The sequence below is a fragment of the Thalia democratica genome, chromosome 1 (assembly GCF_965202585.1).
Source record: "Thalia democratica chromosome 1, ktThaDemo2.hap1.1, whole genome shotgun sequence".
In the NCBI taxonomy this organism is placed as follows: Eukaryota; Metazoa; Chordata; class Thaliacea; order Salpida; family Salpidae; genus Thalia; species Thalia democratica.
In genome coordinates, this window is record NC_139165.1 from 61394391 (window position 1) to 61411743 (window position 17353).

At 25.9% G+C, this 17353-nt stretch overlaps 1 protein-coding gene across 1 annotated transcript; it reads right to left on the reverse strand.

The window, feature by feature from the left end:
- Nucleotides 1-2771: 2771 nt before the first annotated feature.
- Nucleotides 2772-17243, reverse strand: LOC145836184 (exocyst complex component 4-like). Its single transcript, XM_082944036.1, has 4 exons — nucleotides 14962-17243; nucleotides 9428-9635; nucleotides 7055-7259; nucleotides 2772-3238 (listed from the first exon to the last, which is right to left on the reverse strand). Exons 1-4 carry the CDS (start codon nucleotides 17227-17229, stop codon nucleotides 3106-3108), a joined length of 2814 nt encoding a protein of 937 aa, XP_082800162.1. The 5' UTR covers nucleotides 17230-17243; the 3' UTR covers nucleotides 2772-3105.
- Nucleotides 17244-17353: the final 110 nt, after the last annotated feature.

The window sequence follows — 17353 nt, forward strand, 5'->3', positions numbered from 1 at the left end:
GTTTTGTGTTACGAATAATTTACTTTAGTTTAGTTATTACACTTACAATGGTCTTTTATCATTATTAACCTAAAATTAAAGTCATCATTTTAAAGTTTGTTTTATTTTTAATAAAACAAGCAAATCGTAAAGTATGTTATAAAAACTAATCTCTAATCTTACTTATAATTAAGTTACACTCTCAAAAGTTATAAAAACCGTTCAGCTTAGGTAAGCTTCGTAAAAGGAGACTTATTAGCAAAGCGTTTAATTGGAAAATCACGTTTGATTTGTAGTCCTAGGCCTGGGGTAGGAACCACCTTAAACTAGGGGAAGTCCCCTTTTTTGTGCTAAAGGCTTTGAGCTCTTAAGGCTTTTACTGAATTTAACTTACTCATTAAGTTTAACTTAGTAGTTAATAAATATGAAATAAACTTAATATACATAACTTCTTTAATGAAGTGCGTTTATTAAAAAGTGCATAAATGTGACAACTAGAAAGTAGAAGTGATAAAGCAGCTAATATATCAGTAGAATAAAACTGCGAAAATAAACATAACAAGTAAACACAAAATTATAAAAATGTTCTTAAACTGTCTGAATGTCACAATCTTATACAAAAATAGGTCTTGCTAATAATACAGAGTCTTAATATGTGTCGTGCTTCATGCACAACGATTGCTAAACTGAGCACAACACAATATGACAAATAAGCATAAAGATTTATAAAATGAAAATCATGTAACACTCAGCAGTGTTTTTCTCACTCGGTTCTTACTTTCTTTTCTCTCAAACTATTCAAACCACTTAAACTCAGTAACGCGCTTGTTTTGGGGAGTTAGTTTTGAGTGTGTTAGTTGAACGCTATTTGCTTGAAAGTGCTGTGTTCGCATCGTACACTTGTACGATGACGACTGTTTGTTATATGAACTTTTGAATTAAAGTAGTTTATTTGTACAGTTTATTATATCGTGTTTATCTCATTATCTATTCATCGTAATACAGCTTTTTTTTCTAAGACTTGATTTCTTTTTATACTATTAGTTTAAGCATTTTAACAATCTTACTTCTTAATTAGGCTAAGCTTAAATGATAGTCTAAGTTAATTCGCTTTTCATTAATCGACTTAGCTAAATAACTTAGCTAAGTCAATTCCAAAAAATAGAGTAACCTTCAACGATATTGTTATAACGCGTTAAGTCAGTTAATATCCAGGTTTGCGTAACTAAGTAACAATTTAACATCAGTCGATTGGCAAAATCATGAAAAAGTTCTTAAATTTTAATAGTGTCTTAAAATTGCGGTCTTATGGCTAACTGAGCGTAATAACATACACTGCTAAGTTTTTTTATGTGATTTGATTAACACCCCTTGGCGATCATTTAAAAAACAACAAAATATACATTTTGTTACAAAAAAGCGTTTAATTGGAAGTTCACGTTTGATTAAGTCGAAGATGATTCTGCGGTACTTGCTGAACCTGAACCTAGTAGATACGTCGGGTTCGTTGGTTAAACTTACTTATAATTTATGACTTCCAACTAAAATACTTTTTAAAACACCCATAGTGTACATAAATAGTTTGTTGATATAATCATTTCTCGTTTCAAATTCAGTAAATAATGTTATAAACAAATTGACAATATTTTCTACGCTAAATTTTTTTTAGTAATTAAATTATGACTATACTTTTCAATATTTTTTAAGTGCTTTTTAACTATTTTAAAATTATATTTTGGATAAAACATTATGGAATTAAAAAATTCTTCAATTAAATACTATTAAACTAACAAAACCAAGTTAAATAAATTTTTAAGTACTAATGTCTTAAGAAGTGTAAAATAAAAATAAATGATTAAGAACCGACAAAAAATTAAACTTTACTGTAAACCTTTTATTAAGCATAGTTTTTAATATTTAATTGCAACCCTTATATTCAATAAATCATTACTCAACGAAACAAGTGTTTGTAGCTAACATAATCTGATAAAAAGTTGTACTGCAAACAATATACTATTGAAATATAAAAACTGAGATAAATTAAAACAACAAAGCATGACAGAAAATTTAATTTTCAAAAAAAAAACTTAAAAAAAAATTGAGTAAACATGTTTTTAAAATATAAAAATTAATCAATTTAAAAAAGACTAAAAAAATTTCAATCATTCTTACTAAAAATTGCACTTTAACCAAGTAATTATAACTTTTTGCTTGTTTTAAAGCTTAATGATCAGAAAAATAGCGTAAGATTAATAAATAAATTTTACAATTTAAAAAGATGTTTAGGAAAAATACATTTAAGCATTTAATAATTTTCTAGAAGCTCAAATATATTATTCATAAAAAAATTTATAAAATAAATTATTTATACCTTTTAAATTGTATTTTTTTAATAGTTCGAATTTTTATCAAAACTAAAACTGTATATTTTGATAAGTTTAACTTAGAAAAAAAAAATTTAAATGGAATAAGCTATTTAAAAATTTTTAGTTAAATAAATTGTTATAAAGTAAAGAGTATAGTATTTTGGTATACTATCAAAATCCAACCGACTTTTTTTTTCTTTATTTATTAATTTATTTTATATATTTTTTGCATTTGACAAATTTATTTTTTATTTATATTTTAATTTTAAACACTCAAACTACGTTTATAAAAAAATGCATATGAATTTTCATATTATTAATTTATTTAATCTAACGTACCCTTACGTATGTAAAGAACAGATGAAAACAATAATTATGTAATATAACCAGTAATTCAAATTAAAAAAAAAAGTCAAAACGTTTCACTCGTTTAAAATAATTCAAACGAGTAAAACATTGTTTTGAGAATAATCTTTTATTAAATTTGAAGTGATTATTCTCCCTATTATTAAGTCGAGAACTTTTATTATAATCTCTTATGTAAAATTACACAATATAATCAGTATACAAACTTTATGTTAAGGTTTATGGAAAAAATAGATAAAACTAAACTTTCAAATTATGCAAACAATTATTATGATACAGACAGTATATTATTAATAATTAGTTTTATGCTAATACTTAAGAGTATATTTAAAGCTACCATACAAAGGGTTTTACTAATACTCTTTAAAAGGCAAAAATTACACACCCTCATAAATTAAATTTCAACATCATCAAGACTGTCTTGTTCCTCTTTTCTCTGCTTCTTTTCGATTTGTTCAATTACTGTTGATCTTAACTTTTGCTGCCTTGCTGAAACAATACTTGCATTTCCTGCTCCGGGTTTGCTTCTATATATAAAAAAGCCTTTTAAGTTTAAAGAACTTTTTCAATGCATTTTTTATTAGTTTTAAAATGTTAGTCTCAAAATTTAACTATTTAGGCTATTTGTAAAAAAACATATATTGAATTTTACTAAAAATTTTTTTGTAAATTTCTGACAGTAAAAAATAATTAAGTTGCTTATTAATACTTTTAGAGTTAATTTTTAGTAAACAAAGACTTTCTGTACTATAACTTTAATCAGCTACACTTAGTAATCGTTTGAACGGTTTTGGTTTTTAAATTTATTGGCGTAAATGTACTTTTCAAACGTATATTTCTATGTTCAATATAGAAAACTTATTTCTTAGGCAATATAGTATAACAAATACAATATATTAGAATGAAATGGCTCTTTTATGAAAATAGTTGAAACGAATGCATAGCAGTTTATGTCAAAACTTTTCAAATAATTAAGAAGGTTTGTACCAAAAATTTTGCAATTTAAGGCAGTCATTTTCTTTAACCCTTGTTTATATTAGCCAGTTGGGCTTATAAACAGATAAAACGAAGTAACCTTATTACTTTAATTTAACAACGTAGCATATTAATAATACGACTCTTCTGGTATTTTTCTTTAATTTAAAAATATTTTGTTAGATATAATCCCTTCAAAGTACGATAAGAATTTGCGATGTGAAAAATCAAATTGTCATGCAACCACTACAGACATATTTAACATTCTACTTTAAGAATGCTAGCTCACTCAAACTTAAATTTTTGAAATTATTGAACTACAGCAGCTTTTTAAATTAAAAAAAAACTATTTTAATACAAAAAAAACTTTAGAAAGACTACTTAACCCTGATAACTTTTCTTCAAAAGGTTTTTTTATTTAGATTGAAAACTTGATTCTCAAATTTATTTTCGAATCTCAGAAATTTTCAAGAATTTGTCCTGACAAACCCTTATATTTTGCCAATCTTGCCTTATTATTAAAAATACTTTTTATTACAAAAATCAATATTTATTTCAAAAGAAACTCGTAGTTAAATATTCTACTAAAAAAAATATTTCATAAACTCACAATTTTTCAAGTTGACATTTTGCCAATATTGCCAAAAAATTAAGATTTATCCTTTTTTGGTCTGATTTAGCCTAACGTGTATGAATCCTGCTTAAGCTGACAATATTTTCTTTTAACCCGGATATCTTTTGTTTTCAAGTAGACCAAATTAAAAGCTAAAATTTTGTGTAATACTCCTAAAGAATATGGTGTTATAACTAAATGATTAAAATAACTTACTAAAACCTTTTTTTTACAGTTCTTCTGTACTGAAATACAGGAGAGTATATTTGAGCTTTTAGAAACCAGTTTAAAGAAATAAACATAATATTTCATAGATTATTTCAATTTGACGGCGTTTAGACTTAACTTAGTCATTATCAAACATAAAACTATGTAAAATAACCTAAATTAGTGCTAAAACTAAATATATAAAATAGACTAATTATAAAAATATATAATATTATAGACAAAAAATAAATAGTACGATAAATTACAAGACTAATAGTAAAGTTTAGGTAAGTAAGCACTTATAAGCACTAAAAAAGTATTTAGTCAATAATTCTTAACTTGTGAGTAAAACGTTGTTTAGTTAATTGCTTGTTTAAAACTGGACTATAACGTTTAATTAAAATTTCTTCGTTAATCAAGGTCTTAAGTTTATTTCTACATTCTTTTAAAATTTTAAAACTATTGACATTTTTTTTTTACAATTGTTATAATTAAAATATGGTCTGATACTGCTGTTTTTCCTGCTAAATGTTCTTTCGCTCTTTCAACCAGTGGTCTCCAAGGGAATCCAATCTATTGGATACTCTTATCTTTAGAGACTTATATTCATAGACTACATATATTTCAATTCATGAGGTGTCTTGTCTTTCTTAAAAAAAATAATTATCCATTTTACTTGTAGTAAAAACAACTTTTAAGTCTTCAACATAACTGGTTACTAGTTCTTCTAGTTTCTTTCAAGAAATTAACAACAGACAAAATAATAACAAAGGTACACAAAAAACAAATTTATACAGATGTAAATTTGAATTTTAGTTCAATGACACCAATTAAACGGAAAAGGGCATTAGTATCATGGTTTTCGAGTTGGGCAAAAATAATAACCTCAAATAATTCTCATATAAACAAGAAATCATAAACTTGAAAGAAAACTCCATTAAAAATGGTTATCCAAAGAAATTTGTGGATGACGTAATTGAGAGATCTTTAAACAATATAAAAGAGTGGACTAATGAAAAACCAAATAGTTTAGAACTTAAAAACATCCTAAAAGTACCCTACATAGGAAAACCAAGCATTAAGTACAAAAAGAAACTAAATAACTAGTATCTACTTGTATTGAATACTTTCAAGTTATTTTTACTAAAAGAAAAGTTCGTAATTAATTTTGTAGCAAAGACAAGACACCTCATGAATTGAAATATGATGTAAAAAACGAACAAAAAGCTCTAATGATAAGAGTATCCAATAAATTGGATTTACTTCGAGATCACTGATTGAAAAAGTTTATCGTAAATGTAGCTTGTAATCATATAAAAAAGTTAAAACTGATATTTATAGATTTAAACTTATATATGTAGTTTCATTTTTCTTAAATGGAGACGTATATATATATATTTTTTTTTAATTAAGTATTTCAAAAATACCAATAGATTTATTTATTAACACGTAAAAAAACAGTTCAAAATTTTTATACTAAACTAGTAGTAATATAATGTTTAATTATAATGTGTAAACTTTTAGTCTATCTAAAATACAAGCACATTAAAATATTAGGATCCTACTTTAAACAAAAGATCCGGATCCGGCCGGATTCTAATTTTATAAATCCTATAGATCACAGCTTATTATACTTTAAAGAAAATAAATTCAATTTACAAAAGTTAATAGCATTAACCTTTAATCCTACACTTGTAGAAAGATGGAATTAAATAATTTTTTTTTTTTGAACATAGATTAAATACCAGTAAAAATAAAGTGATGCTATAGAAAATTGTCAATTTTAATAATCTAAATAGTATTTTTAAACTAAGAGCCTAAATTGTTCTATGAAGAAGATAAATTACTTTTTTTTCAAGATTTTAATAAGATATACAAGTTCTAGGCAAACTTGTGATCAAATGCTTTTTATTTAACACTGTGATAACAGCTGTCTAATGTTAAAACTCACTTGATGGTTATGTCAAAAAACTTTTATCTCTTGCTAAGATTACATTATACAATGTAAAACATTGAGGATATATGGTTCCTTTGATTAACTCTTTTCTGGTCTACAGTTATTAAAAAAGACTGTACAACTTAATTATAATTTAACATAATGTATAATGTATAAAAGTAAACATTTTTTTAGAAGCAACTGGCGCCTTGTAGCATCATTTAATTTACCACAGTTATATTTAAATCAAAATTTATTCAGCTCTCCAACAGTGTTATAACTTTTTGGCGCTATTTTTTCTTACAGTGCCATAACTTCAAAAATACCTTCACATGTAGCAGTTATTTGAATAGAAATACTTAAATATTATAACGTAAATTAGTGAACCTTGGCAAACTAAACTTACTAAAAAAAATCTTTATAAGAAAACGTTAAGCTAAAAAATCTCAAACTTTAACTATTTCAGATTTACTTTTGGATTTTGAATTAGTTTTGTTTAAAACAGTTTAAAATTTTTTGTAACTTTAAAGAATTAGTAAGTAATGAAAAGAAATAAACTTCAGTTCAAGCGTTGCCAAAAGTTTAAGTATGCGACTAAATAAAGAACACAACCTATGGATGAGTCTCAGTGCTTCAACATAATTTTCTTCGCTAAATTTAACTCCATGTTCTACAACGTGAGGTTGCATGTCATCTGGAGAAAAGTAAACCAACTCGTAATATTGCTTAGCACTATCTAGTGTTGACTCCCGCGATAGAGTGATATTTGTTAGGCATTGTTGCAAACAAAATACGTTTCTACACATCTTTTTTATACCTTTGAAATAATAAAACAGTCTAAAAATTAATTTGATAGTTTTAATTTAAGATTTCATTTATTTTCTTAAATTCAATTTAACTTGATTCTTAAACTAAATTTCATTTACTGTTATTAAATTAGATAATATTAAAACTATAATAATGAAACTAGAATAAATAACATCTATATAATAGATGAGTAATTAACTCACTCAAAAGATTTTTATCTAAACCAGCGACGATATAGCCTGGCATTTTAAAATCTAAGCATGTTGGGTAGCTTTAAGTGGGTTCAGCAACATTGGAAATAAGTTTCAACTAAATGGTTTTTTGATTGGGCGCCAGACCAACTTTACGCTGGACAAACCTAAGCTTACCTCAATTCTAACAAAACATATTGGGCCTCACTTTTTCTTTTTATATACCACTACAATTTTAATAAATAACCAAATAGGTAATTTGTTGCACTACGATTAGTAACAACGTGCACAGTAGTTTTTAAGAGGTTGTTTTACTATTACAATGATTATCAAAATAGTTGAAGGAAAAGTGTTTAAAATATCATTTTTGTAAACTACTTATAGGTTAAATATCATTAAATATGAAAGTTTAATGAATTCAAAAATTTCCCTTTAGTAAAGCAAGGAAAGCAAGAAACTTAAACTTATAAGTCCAAAATCAAATGCTTAAATTAACTGTTAATAAATTTTAGAATTTTGTTATAAAGTATTTAACTAAATTTTCAATTCTCTAAAAGTAATTTAAGTAGACTAAAAAAAAAAAGTTTTATTAATTGATGTTTTTCAAAAAGTTAAAACTTTTTTAATGATTCGAAAACTTCAACTAAAGTTAGTGTAATAACTTAAAGCAACATTTAATATTTTCTAACAATTTTTTTATAAATAACATTTATACTTTAAAATTATCAAAATTTTAACAGTTGTGTTTAATAAGTTGAAATATTGTATTAAGTATTCGTAATTTGATGTGTTAAAACATTAATTATCACAATTTGATTTGTGTGAATTGATTTTTTGTAAAAGTTTGTGGAATTTGAACAGTTATTGCAGAAATAAACTGCTGTGCACCAGTAGGTAGTCTTTCTTATACATAATTTCAGCATAGCCTGTATTTAAATCAAACAAAAAAACATAGAATACTATATTTTAGTATTATTCATGCTGAAATATATAGTAAAGTTCTTTTTATTAACAAAAGTAGGATAAACTTTAAAAATATAAAAATATTGGTATTTGGTATTTGAACAGATTATTAAAAATAACTTAATAAACATACTTCAATTACAGTAAATATATTTAAGGCCATGGGGGGTAGGCCATGTTTTTTACAAGTTGATCTTATTTTATAGAGTTTTTACTAAGCTTCAAGTTGCTTTTTACCGTTTTTAAAAATTCGAATTAGTTTTTGAGATATGACCGGCCAAAGTCGGGCCGCATAACAGGTTCCTTATGGGGAAGGAAAAACTAAAACGGCGAAAAAAGACTAATGCATTCAAAATCTATCTCCTCCTTCATTTTTTAAGCAATCTTCTTCAAACTTTCACAGTCTATTCTTTATAAAATAACAAAAAAACGTTATTTGTGACTTTAAAAAATTTCAAGTAAAAATACATTTTTTTTGAAAAAAAAAGATAAAAAATAACTTTTTTTTTTTAATTTTTGTCATAAAATTTTCATTTTTTTAAATTATTAAAATTCACAAATAACGTTTTTTTCTCATAATGTAAGGAACATTTCCTGAAAATTTGAAGAAGATTGCTTGAAAAATGAAAGAGAAGATAGATTTTAAAGCCCGTTTTTAAAAACTCGAGAAAAACGGCTTTAAAGTTACCCTTTATAAAGACAACCCTTTATATAACCGGTCATAAAAAAAAAGTTACTTAATATTTTTAAAATCTAAAAAAAGCATCTGAAAGATTATGAAATTTACTATGATATAAGTCTATATGTTATTTTTGGTCAAAAAATGGCTTCTACCCCCCCCCTATGGCCTTAATATAAAAGTAATGTAATTATAAAACACACACATTGTCTTAGAAGTTAAAAGTAACGGTTTTCAATAGGAGTTTAACATAAATTGTTTTTTCAATATTTCTGTTATAAATTTTGTTTTTAGAAAATATTCAAAAACAATAAAAACTAATTTCATGTTTGTTTAAAAACTAACCAGATACAGAAATTCTGTTTATCAATTTTGCCCCTTCGATGAGGAGGGTAGAAACCAAGCAGCCAACACCATCCATAATATACTTTAACTTCTCTAATTTAAGAATATTGCTAAGATTTTCATGAACATTTTGTAGGTCTGCTGTTAATTGCCGGATAGGACCATCTGGTTCCAAACTATCTGCTCCTCTTATGTCAAAGTTGCAGTCCTGAAAGAATAGTATATAGTATAAATAGTAAGTTGCAACTAAAATTGTACAACTAATTTAATGTTTATTAAATGGACGCTTTTGGGATAAATAAAAAATAAATGAATCATTTTCACTAATAAAAAATTAATTATAAATTAATCACTATTTTGTGTATTGGGGTTAAATTTGGTAATTACCTTCCAAAAAGGTGTATATTTGGTATTAACTTTCCAAAAAGGGGTAAAACATGAAAAAAAATGTTTAGAACCCCTGCTATTGAAAGTCTCAACTTCTTATATACATAAAACTTTTTTACATCCCTACTTTAGCTAATAATATTTTAACAGCTAAATTAACTGCAAAACACGGATGAAATAATTTTTATAAAATAAGAAAGTTAAATAGATTTCTTACAGAAGTAGAAAACTAACAAGAAAAACTAATTCATCCTACAACTATGTAAGTAATCTTGTTGAAAACTGTCCAGATTGATTCTAAGTAACTTTTAGTTTTAATTTTTTTTTTTGATAACAGCCTTATTTTTCAAAACAGTATTGATGTTTAAAGCTCTTATTATAAAAACTTTATTTTTGTCAAATACTACCAACTTTAAGGCTACTCGAGTAGTCTTTTCATGAAAGTATACGGTTCCTAGCTTAAAATTTAAAATATAAAATATCTTTTTAGGACAATTGTCATAAAAAAGTGCCTTAAATATTTAACATTTTAACATTACTATCTATACTTTAAAAATTAAGAAGTTTTATTTTCTATAAAAAATAACTTATAATTTATACTTGTAAGTGTTATACTTCCTATGAAAATTTAAAAAAAAGCTAAAACTCCTTTAAGTCAAGGTCAGCAGACTTTTATAAGTTATGGTCCAGCTTAACAAAAAAGTCTTTCACAGGCCATTGTTGATTTTTTTTTTGTACATAAAAAATAAAACATTTAGTTTTGTAGTACCTAAAATTTTTTTAATTAGCAAAAAGCATATTGGTAATCTAACCACTAGCATTTTTGATAATCTAACATAGTTTACTTTACTAAAATAGATTACTCTTTCTTAAGCTTACTTAACTGAAAATTGACTATGTCTGCCTGATGAATCTTAATAAGGACTGAACTAGGTTACAGACTGTTATGGGGTTTATTTTTAGTTTTCGTACAGTTTAGTTTAGTCTTAATATGATGGTAAAAATCGTTTTGGTTTTGCAGAAACATTTCTGCTAAGATAATAGCTGACAAAGCCAAACCAAGTGTTATAATGATCTCACATTGAAAATTAAAATTACTTTAAGAGAATTCTATGAACTTTAAGATTTTATTAGGAGCCGATCATTTCTTACCAAAACATTTCTACTTTGATCATTTCTAACCCGATCACTTCTAACCCGATCATTTCTAACACATTATTTATAACATGATCATTTCTAACCCAATCACTTGAACAAAATAAAGTGTTTATATAGTTCTACTTAAAATGTACTTATAGTTTTAACTTAATTTCAACTTGATATAATTTTAAATAACTAACTTTATTTTCATAACTTTACTTATATTAATTTGCTTAAAACAATATTTTGGATTATATGAGATTTACTAAAAAAAATAATTCTAAAGTAAGTAGAAATTTAAAACATCTTTCTTGATTTAAAAATTTCAACACACAACAATTCAATCTATTATATTTTTTACAGAAATTAAAAGATAAATGATTTAAATACAATGAATTATGTTTTTTTTTTCAATATGGGTTTATTGGTTTGAGCCCATAGAAAAAGTTAAACATTTTTTCATTTATTAGTCTGCATAGCACGTATCAAGAATAAGCATAATTTTTACCTACTCTCTTTTCAATATTCTTCAGTGAACTAACCTTAATAGTCAGCGTTTTATATTTTTATAAAAACTTTATTTTTTTGGGGTATTAGTAATTTTTAGTTTTTTTCAGTTTTGTCTTTAACTAATGTGTTCTTGCGCAGTCAATTTTTTTAATCTAAATTCACTGTCAAATGTGAATGTTTTTGTTTAACATTAATAAGAAAAAATTATATTAATTTTTTTATTTACGCTACACAAACTAAGAACCACAAAAGGATTCTTTTATGTTTTTTAGTTTGCGTGGCATTTCGAAAAAAAATTAAATTTATTATTTTTATGTATGGTTAACAAAATTTTGCTTCATTTGACTGTGAATTTAATTTTTTCTTTTCTGACTAAGTAAAAACTATAATTAGAAACCAAAACTGAAAAAATCTAAAATTGCTATTATCCCAGTAAATTCACTGAAAGATATTGAAATAAATTTAGTAAAAAGTTGTATGATTTTTTTTGATATGCTACGCAGACTAAAAAAAGCAAAAATACCACACTTTTTTTATGGGATCTATCACCGTCAAGTCTAACATTATCAAGGCCGTGGATGATCAAATTTCGTCTAGTTAAGGGCATAGGGGGGGAGGGGGGGGTAAACACCCTTTTTTGGTTTTTGATCTTGTTTTGTATAGTTTTTTCTAAGCTACAAAATATTTTTTTACAGATTTAAAAAATTCAAAATATTTTTTTAGATATAGCTGGTCAAAGTCGGAGGCAACAATAGGTTCTTTAAGGGAGGCGCAAACTAAAACAGCAAATAACTAGAAATTACTAAAAATCTATCTCCTCCTACGTTTTTTGAGATGACTACCTCAAATTTTTAGAAAATGTTCCTTGCAATACTTACAAAATTCTGTCGGAACAAATTTTTTAAAAATTAAAAAATAAAAATTTTATATAAAAAATAAACAAAAAAAAACAGTTTTTTTTTTGTTTTTTTTTTGTTATAAAATTTTTATTTTTTTAAATTCTGTTCCTACAGAATTTTATAAATATTGCAAGGAACATTTCCTAAAACTTTGAGGTAGTTATCTCAAAAAACGTAGGAGGAGATAAATTTTTAGTGATTTCTAGTTATTTGCTGTTTTAGTTTGCACCTCCTATAAGGATCCTATTGTTGTCTCCGACTTTGACCGGCTATATCTCAAAAGTTATTTTGAATTTTTTAAATCTGTAAAAAGCATCTTTTAGCTTAGTCAAAACTATATAAAATAAGATCAAAAACCAAAAAAGGGTGTTTACCCCCCCCCCCCCCCCCCTATGCCCTTAATCTTCTTTTAAATTTCTAGTTTTATTATTTGATTAACTTTTTCTATTGTAAGTACAACTTTATTAAGACTTGTGTTGATTTTTTTCTTAATCATTATAAGTTAAAATAATTTAAGCACAACCGAAATGTTAACAAAAAAAAGAACTTAAAAAAAACACTTCTAGGTAAATTAAGTATAAATATGAGCAAAAGCTCATAAAAATCTATTTTATAAAGTAAACTAAGTTGTAAAAATCAAATATATAAACTAAAATACTAGTTTAAGTCGTAATTTAAAAATGTTTGGATATTGTATAACCTTAAGTGAAAACTTTTAAGAAAATTAACTAGACTAGGTTTAAAAATACTCCGACTTGTTATACTAATAAACAAGTTTGTTTAAAGGGTTATATCTAAAAGTTAAAAAGTTCCACTCTATAAAGCAAAAGTATTGAAGTTCACCTAATGTTTGTTTAAATTCCATTATCTAAAAAGGCCTGTGCAAGTTGTTTAACAATTTTTGCAAGATTTTAAGCTTGAAGTGGAAGCTTACTGACTATAAAATAGTTATAGATAAGTCATCAACTATACAACGCTAGCGGTAGATTTACAATAAAGCATCTAGAGTCTAGATAAACTATACAAACATTAATTTTTGCTTAAGACAAGAAAACTATATTTTTATTTAATAAAATTTTTGTTAAGATTAGCTTGTTATGAAAATAAATACAGATTTAATAATTTAAAAAACAACAATTTTTTACTGATTGGTTTAAAAACCATAAGTTTAGAAATAATCTGGTTATAAATGATCAAGTTAGAAGTGATTGGGTTAAAAATGATCGGGTTAGAAGTAATCAGATAGAAGTTATGGGATTAGAAGTGATCGGGTTAAATATGATTGGGTTAGATATGATTGGGTTAGAAGTGATTGGCTTAGAAATAAACAGCTTAGAAATGATCAGGTTAGATAAGATCGGGTTAGAAATGATGGTATACCAATTTTTCTAATTGAACTTATAAATGGATATTTATAGCCAGCTTGAATAGACTAATTCGATTTTTCATCATAACAATCTCTGCCTGATGAGTTTTAAAAAAGACAAAATCATGTTGCATAAATTTTTTTAGAGAATGTAGAAACTAACAATAAGTCAGGAGAAGAAAAACTTTTACTTTGGCCAGATTCAGCATTTGGGCTATAGTTTGCATCACTGCTTTAAGGCATTTCATAAAAACCACATTATTATTTGTGTTTATCATTTTACTTTTATGTATTTAAGATAACTTGCTATATGTGTTATGTACCTTCTAATACTCTAATAAATCCTCAAGCATTTTTTATACTAAATAATGATATAATAAAAAACAACAACAAATTTATTTGAAAAAAAATATTTTTTAAATTAAACTTAAGTACTTGAATAAATTTATAAAAATAATATCCTCAGTAAGAGAGACATTATTTACTCTGAGTTAGATGAAAAAAGCAATTATACTTTTATCTTATCATTTAAATTCATTTTCCTACCAATCTGTACTTTAATGTGTAAAACATCAGATTATAATATGTATACACCAATTTATTACATAAATAACATTTTAAATATAGTTTTTGAACATGCTTGAAACAATATTTTCTTTACATGCGAATATATAACGTATAGAATTTAACTAAAAAAATTAAACTCTAACTAAATTTTAAAAGGGTCATACCTTGATTTTTAAAAAATTTATTATTTCAAAATCAAATATATAAGTTTTATAAATACTTGTAACCTTCATAATATAAGTCAAAAACTATTTGTAAAAGTAGTCTTATCCATCACCTTAGACTTTTTATGCTTCATGGTTTGCTTGGAGCTTTTGCCTTTTCAAGGGACTTTTTTTTTTAATTTATTGTAAATATTTTTTTAAACCTTAACTTTGTTTTTCTATAAAAAATATAATTTAACTCATACTCTATCCAAATAAATGAATCAAGACATTTTTTTAAATTGAGCTCAAACCGGATCCAATTCAAAAAGCTGACAAGGTAGCAAGTAAGAAAAGTATGGCTATATCTGTATTGTGTATCGAATAAAATAAAATAATTTTAACTATTGCACAGTATACTTCATTATTTAAATATAATGTATAAGGTGTTTAAGTTTACTTGTTTAAACTTATGAGTCTTATAACTTAAATAGAATAATTTTATAAATAACTTATACAAACCTTGAAAAGTTGTTTAATTTTTTGACAGCAGTTTAGTCTGACTTCAATGTGTAGTGTCAGCAGACAGTTTTCTGATAAACTTAAGAAATCAGAAGATAATTTGGTGAGTAATGCTTTAGTATCAGCACAAACCTGCTTGTTTACTTTTTTTGCAAACTTAGTTACCCTACTAGACATCCATTCTACACTTTCGTGTAATGAAGCAACTCTTTGCAAATTTTCAATATCACTGAGCAACTTATGATGCTTCACATCACTAGTTTCAAGTTTTTGGATAAAAAATAAAGCTTCTTTTGTAAAGCCACTTTCTAATGACTTTTCTGTCTTTTCTTTTGTGAGGCCATTAACACTTTTCCAGCTATCTAGCTTTTGAAACTCTTCTTTTAAGTTAATTTGATTTAACCAATCAGAGCTTAGCATTTGTACTTCTGGCTCAGGTTGAACAATCCCCCTAAAAGACTGAACACATATTTCTTTGTACTCCTGAGTAAGTGAGCATGCCATAGTAAGGAAATGATCATGATAAGAATCAAGACTGCAGGTAAGATCATATAAGTACCACAAGCATTCATCAGCAACTGTTGCACCATGAACTAGGTTTTTGTCTGTTTTTAGTTTAAGTAGTACTGCTGGTTCAGCCATTATTTTTAGAGGGTCTGTTACTTTCATTGCATTGTCAAAATCTTTTTTAAGAGAGTACTGGATATGACGAATAAAAATGTCTTGGATATAATCAGTTATGTATTCATGCAAGGAACATCTTCTGCCCTTATTGTAAGAAAGAAGTGTTTCAATTTCTAAAATAAATGATTTCAAAGGTGAAAAAATTAATGTAATGTTTTTAGCATTGGGCTGGCAGACACGTATATTCATAGCATGTTCAATCAAAGAACTTGAAGTTGAAGTCCCATTGCCTTCTATAAAGTTTGACCTTTGTTGAGTTCTTTGTTCTCTTAAGAAGTTATTCATAGAAATTGCATGTGAAGACCTATCGAATTTAAAAAGTTTGACTGAATTTGTTTGCTGCTGATTTCTTACTCGTGTGAAATGAGAAGAAAAATATTTAGTTTCATTAAGTGTTGCGTGTTCCTGTGTAGCTTGTACATTTTCTGCATCAAGGTACTCATTCAACAAAACTTGTAATACAGACTGTATCTTTGACCATACATTGTCCATTTCATAAATATTTCCAATAGGCTGCATACGACCTGTACAAATAAGAGCATTAACTTGTGCTAGAATGTGGCTATGAGCATCTGCAATAATTTTGAACTTGTTGAAAAGTTTGTTAAGAAGCTCAAGTAGTCTTTTTGACCCATCTATATTATCTATTTTAGCACTACCATCTGTGTTAAAAAATTGATCAGTAACTTCAACTGTGCTATGAGATACTATCATATTAACATGACGATCCATCTTAAACTTTAACTGGTCAATCATTTCAGGAACTCTACCTAACCTGTTTAAAGACTCAACTAAAATATTTATCAACTGTTTTGGGTTGTTTTCATCAGGTTTTGATTCAATATCTTCAAGCTCAGTTACAATTTTGTCATAAGTTCCGATGTCTTGATTTGAATCTTGCATAGATAAATCAAAAGAACTAAGTTGAATTAAGTTTAATTTTGATTTAGTGTGCTTACTTGCAATAAAAGATTTAAAATATATAAGCTGATTAATTTCATCTATAAACCCTTCATGAAGATGAATTTTTTTGCTCATTATTTCATTTCTTATGTCATTAAAAGCCTCTACATTACTTAGCTGGTTATTTAAAGTATACAAGGTTTTGTTAATGAGCACTGTTGCATGCAAATAATGTTTTCTTCGTAAATAACTGTCTACTTGGTATGGGACCTTTTTTACTTTTTCAATCTGGTCTAGAAGTGAAAGTACTCTGTTATGTTCAACACCTTCAACCCATAACTTTCTCAATTCATCCTGTCTGCAATAAAGTAATGATTTGCACTGCTGCAAATTTTCTCTAACCCTTTTCATTCTAACTCTTGAATCAGCTATTCTTTCAGATATTTTACTATACCTTTTTATTGTCATGGCAACTTCCTCATAATTTTGGCTGATCAAAGTGTCAAGTTTTTCATCTGTTTCTTCAAATGCCTCTTTTAACCTTCCTCTTTCAACATTACGCTGATGGTCCCCATCACTTGCTGATAAAGTTCTAATTATAGACATGAGAAGACCAGAAGGATCTCTAATAAAACCAGAGCCACTAACACCTGCAACTCCTAGATTATTCCAATCTGACATTTTTTTACAAAACTATTGCTAAAAAATAATGTTTATCAAAGTATTATTTACAACTTTTGTTACAATATCAAAAAAAAAGATTTTTTATCTACATTTAAAAAAAGAAAACTATTACATAAAATTA

Bases quoted from the DNA above. Each gene is read 5' to 3' on its own strand.
- LOC145836184 (XM_082944036.1), bottom strand. From the start codon at position 17,229: ATGTCAGATTGGAATAATCTAGGAGTTGCAGGTGTTAGTGGCTCTGGT. The intron at 9,636-14,961 runs GTTTGTATAAGT...CTATTCTTTCAG, and splicing joins AAATTAAACAACTTTTCAAG to GACTGCAACTTTGACATAAG. The intron at 3,239-7,054 runs GTTGTGTTCTTT...TTTTATATATAG, and splicing joins GCACTGAGACTCATCCATAG to AAGCAAACCCGGAGCAGGAA.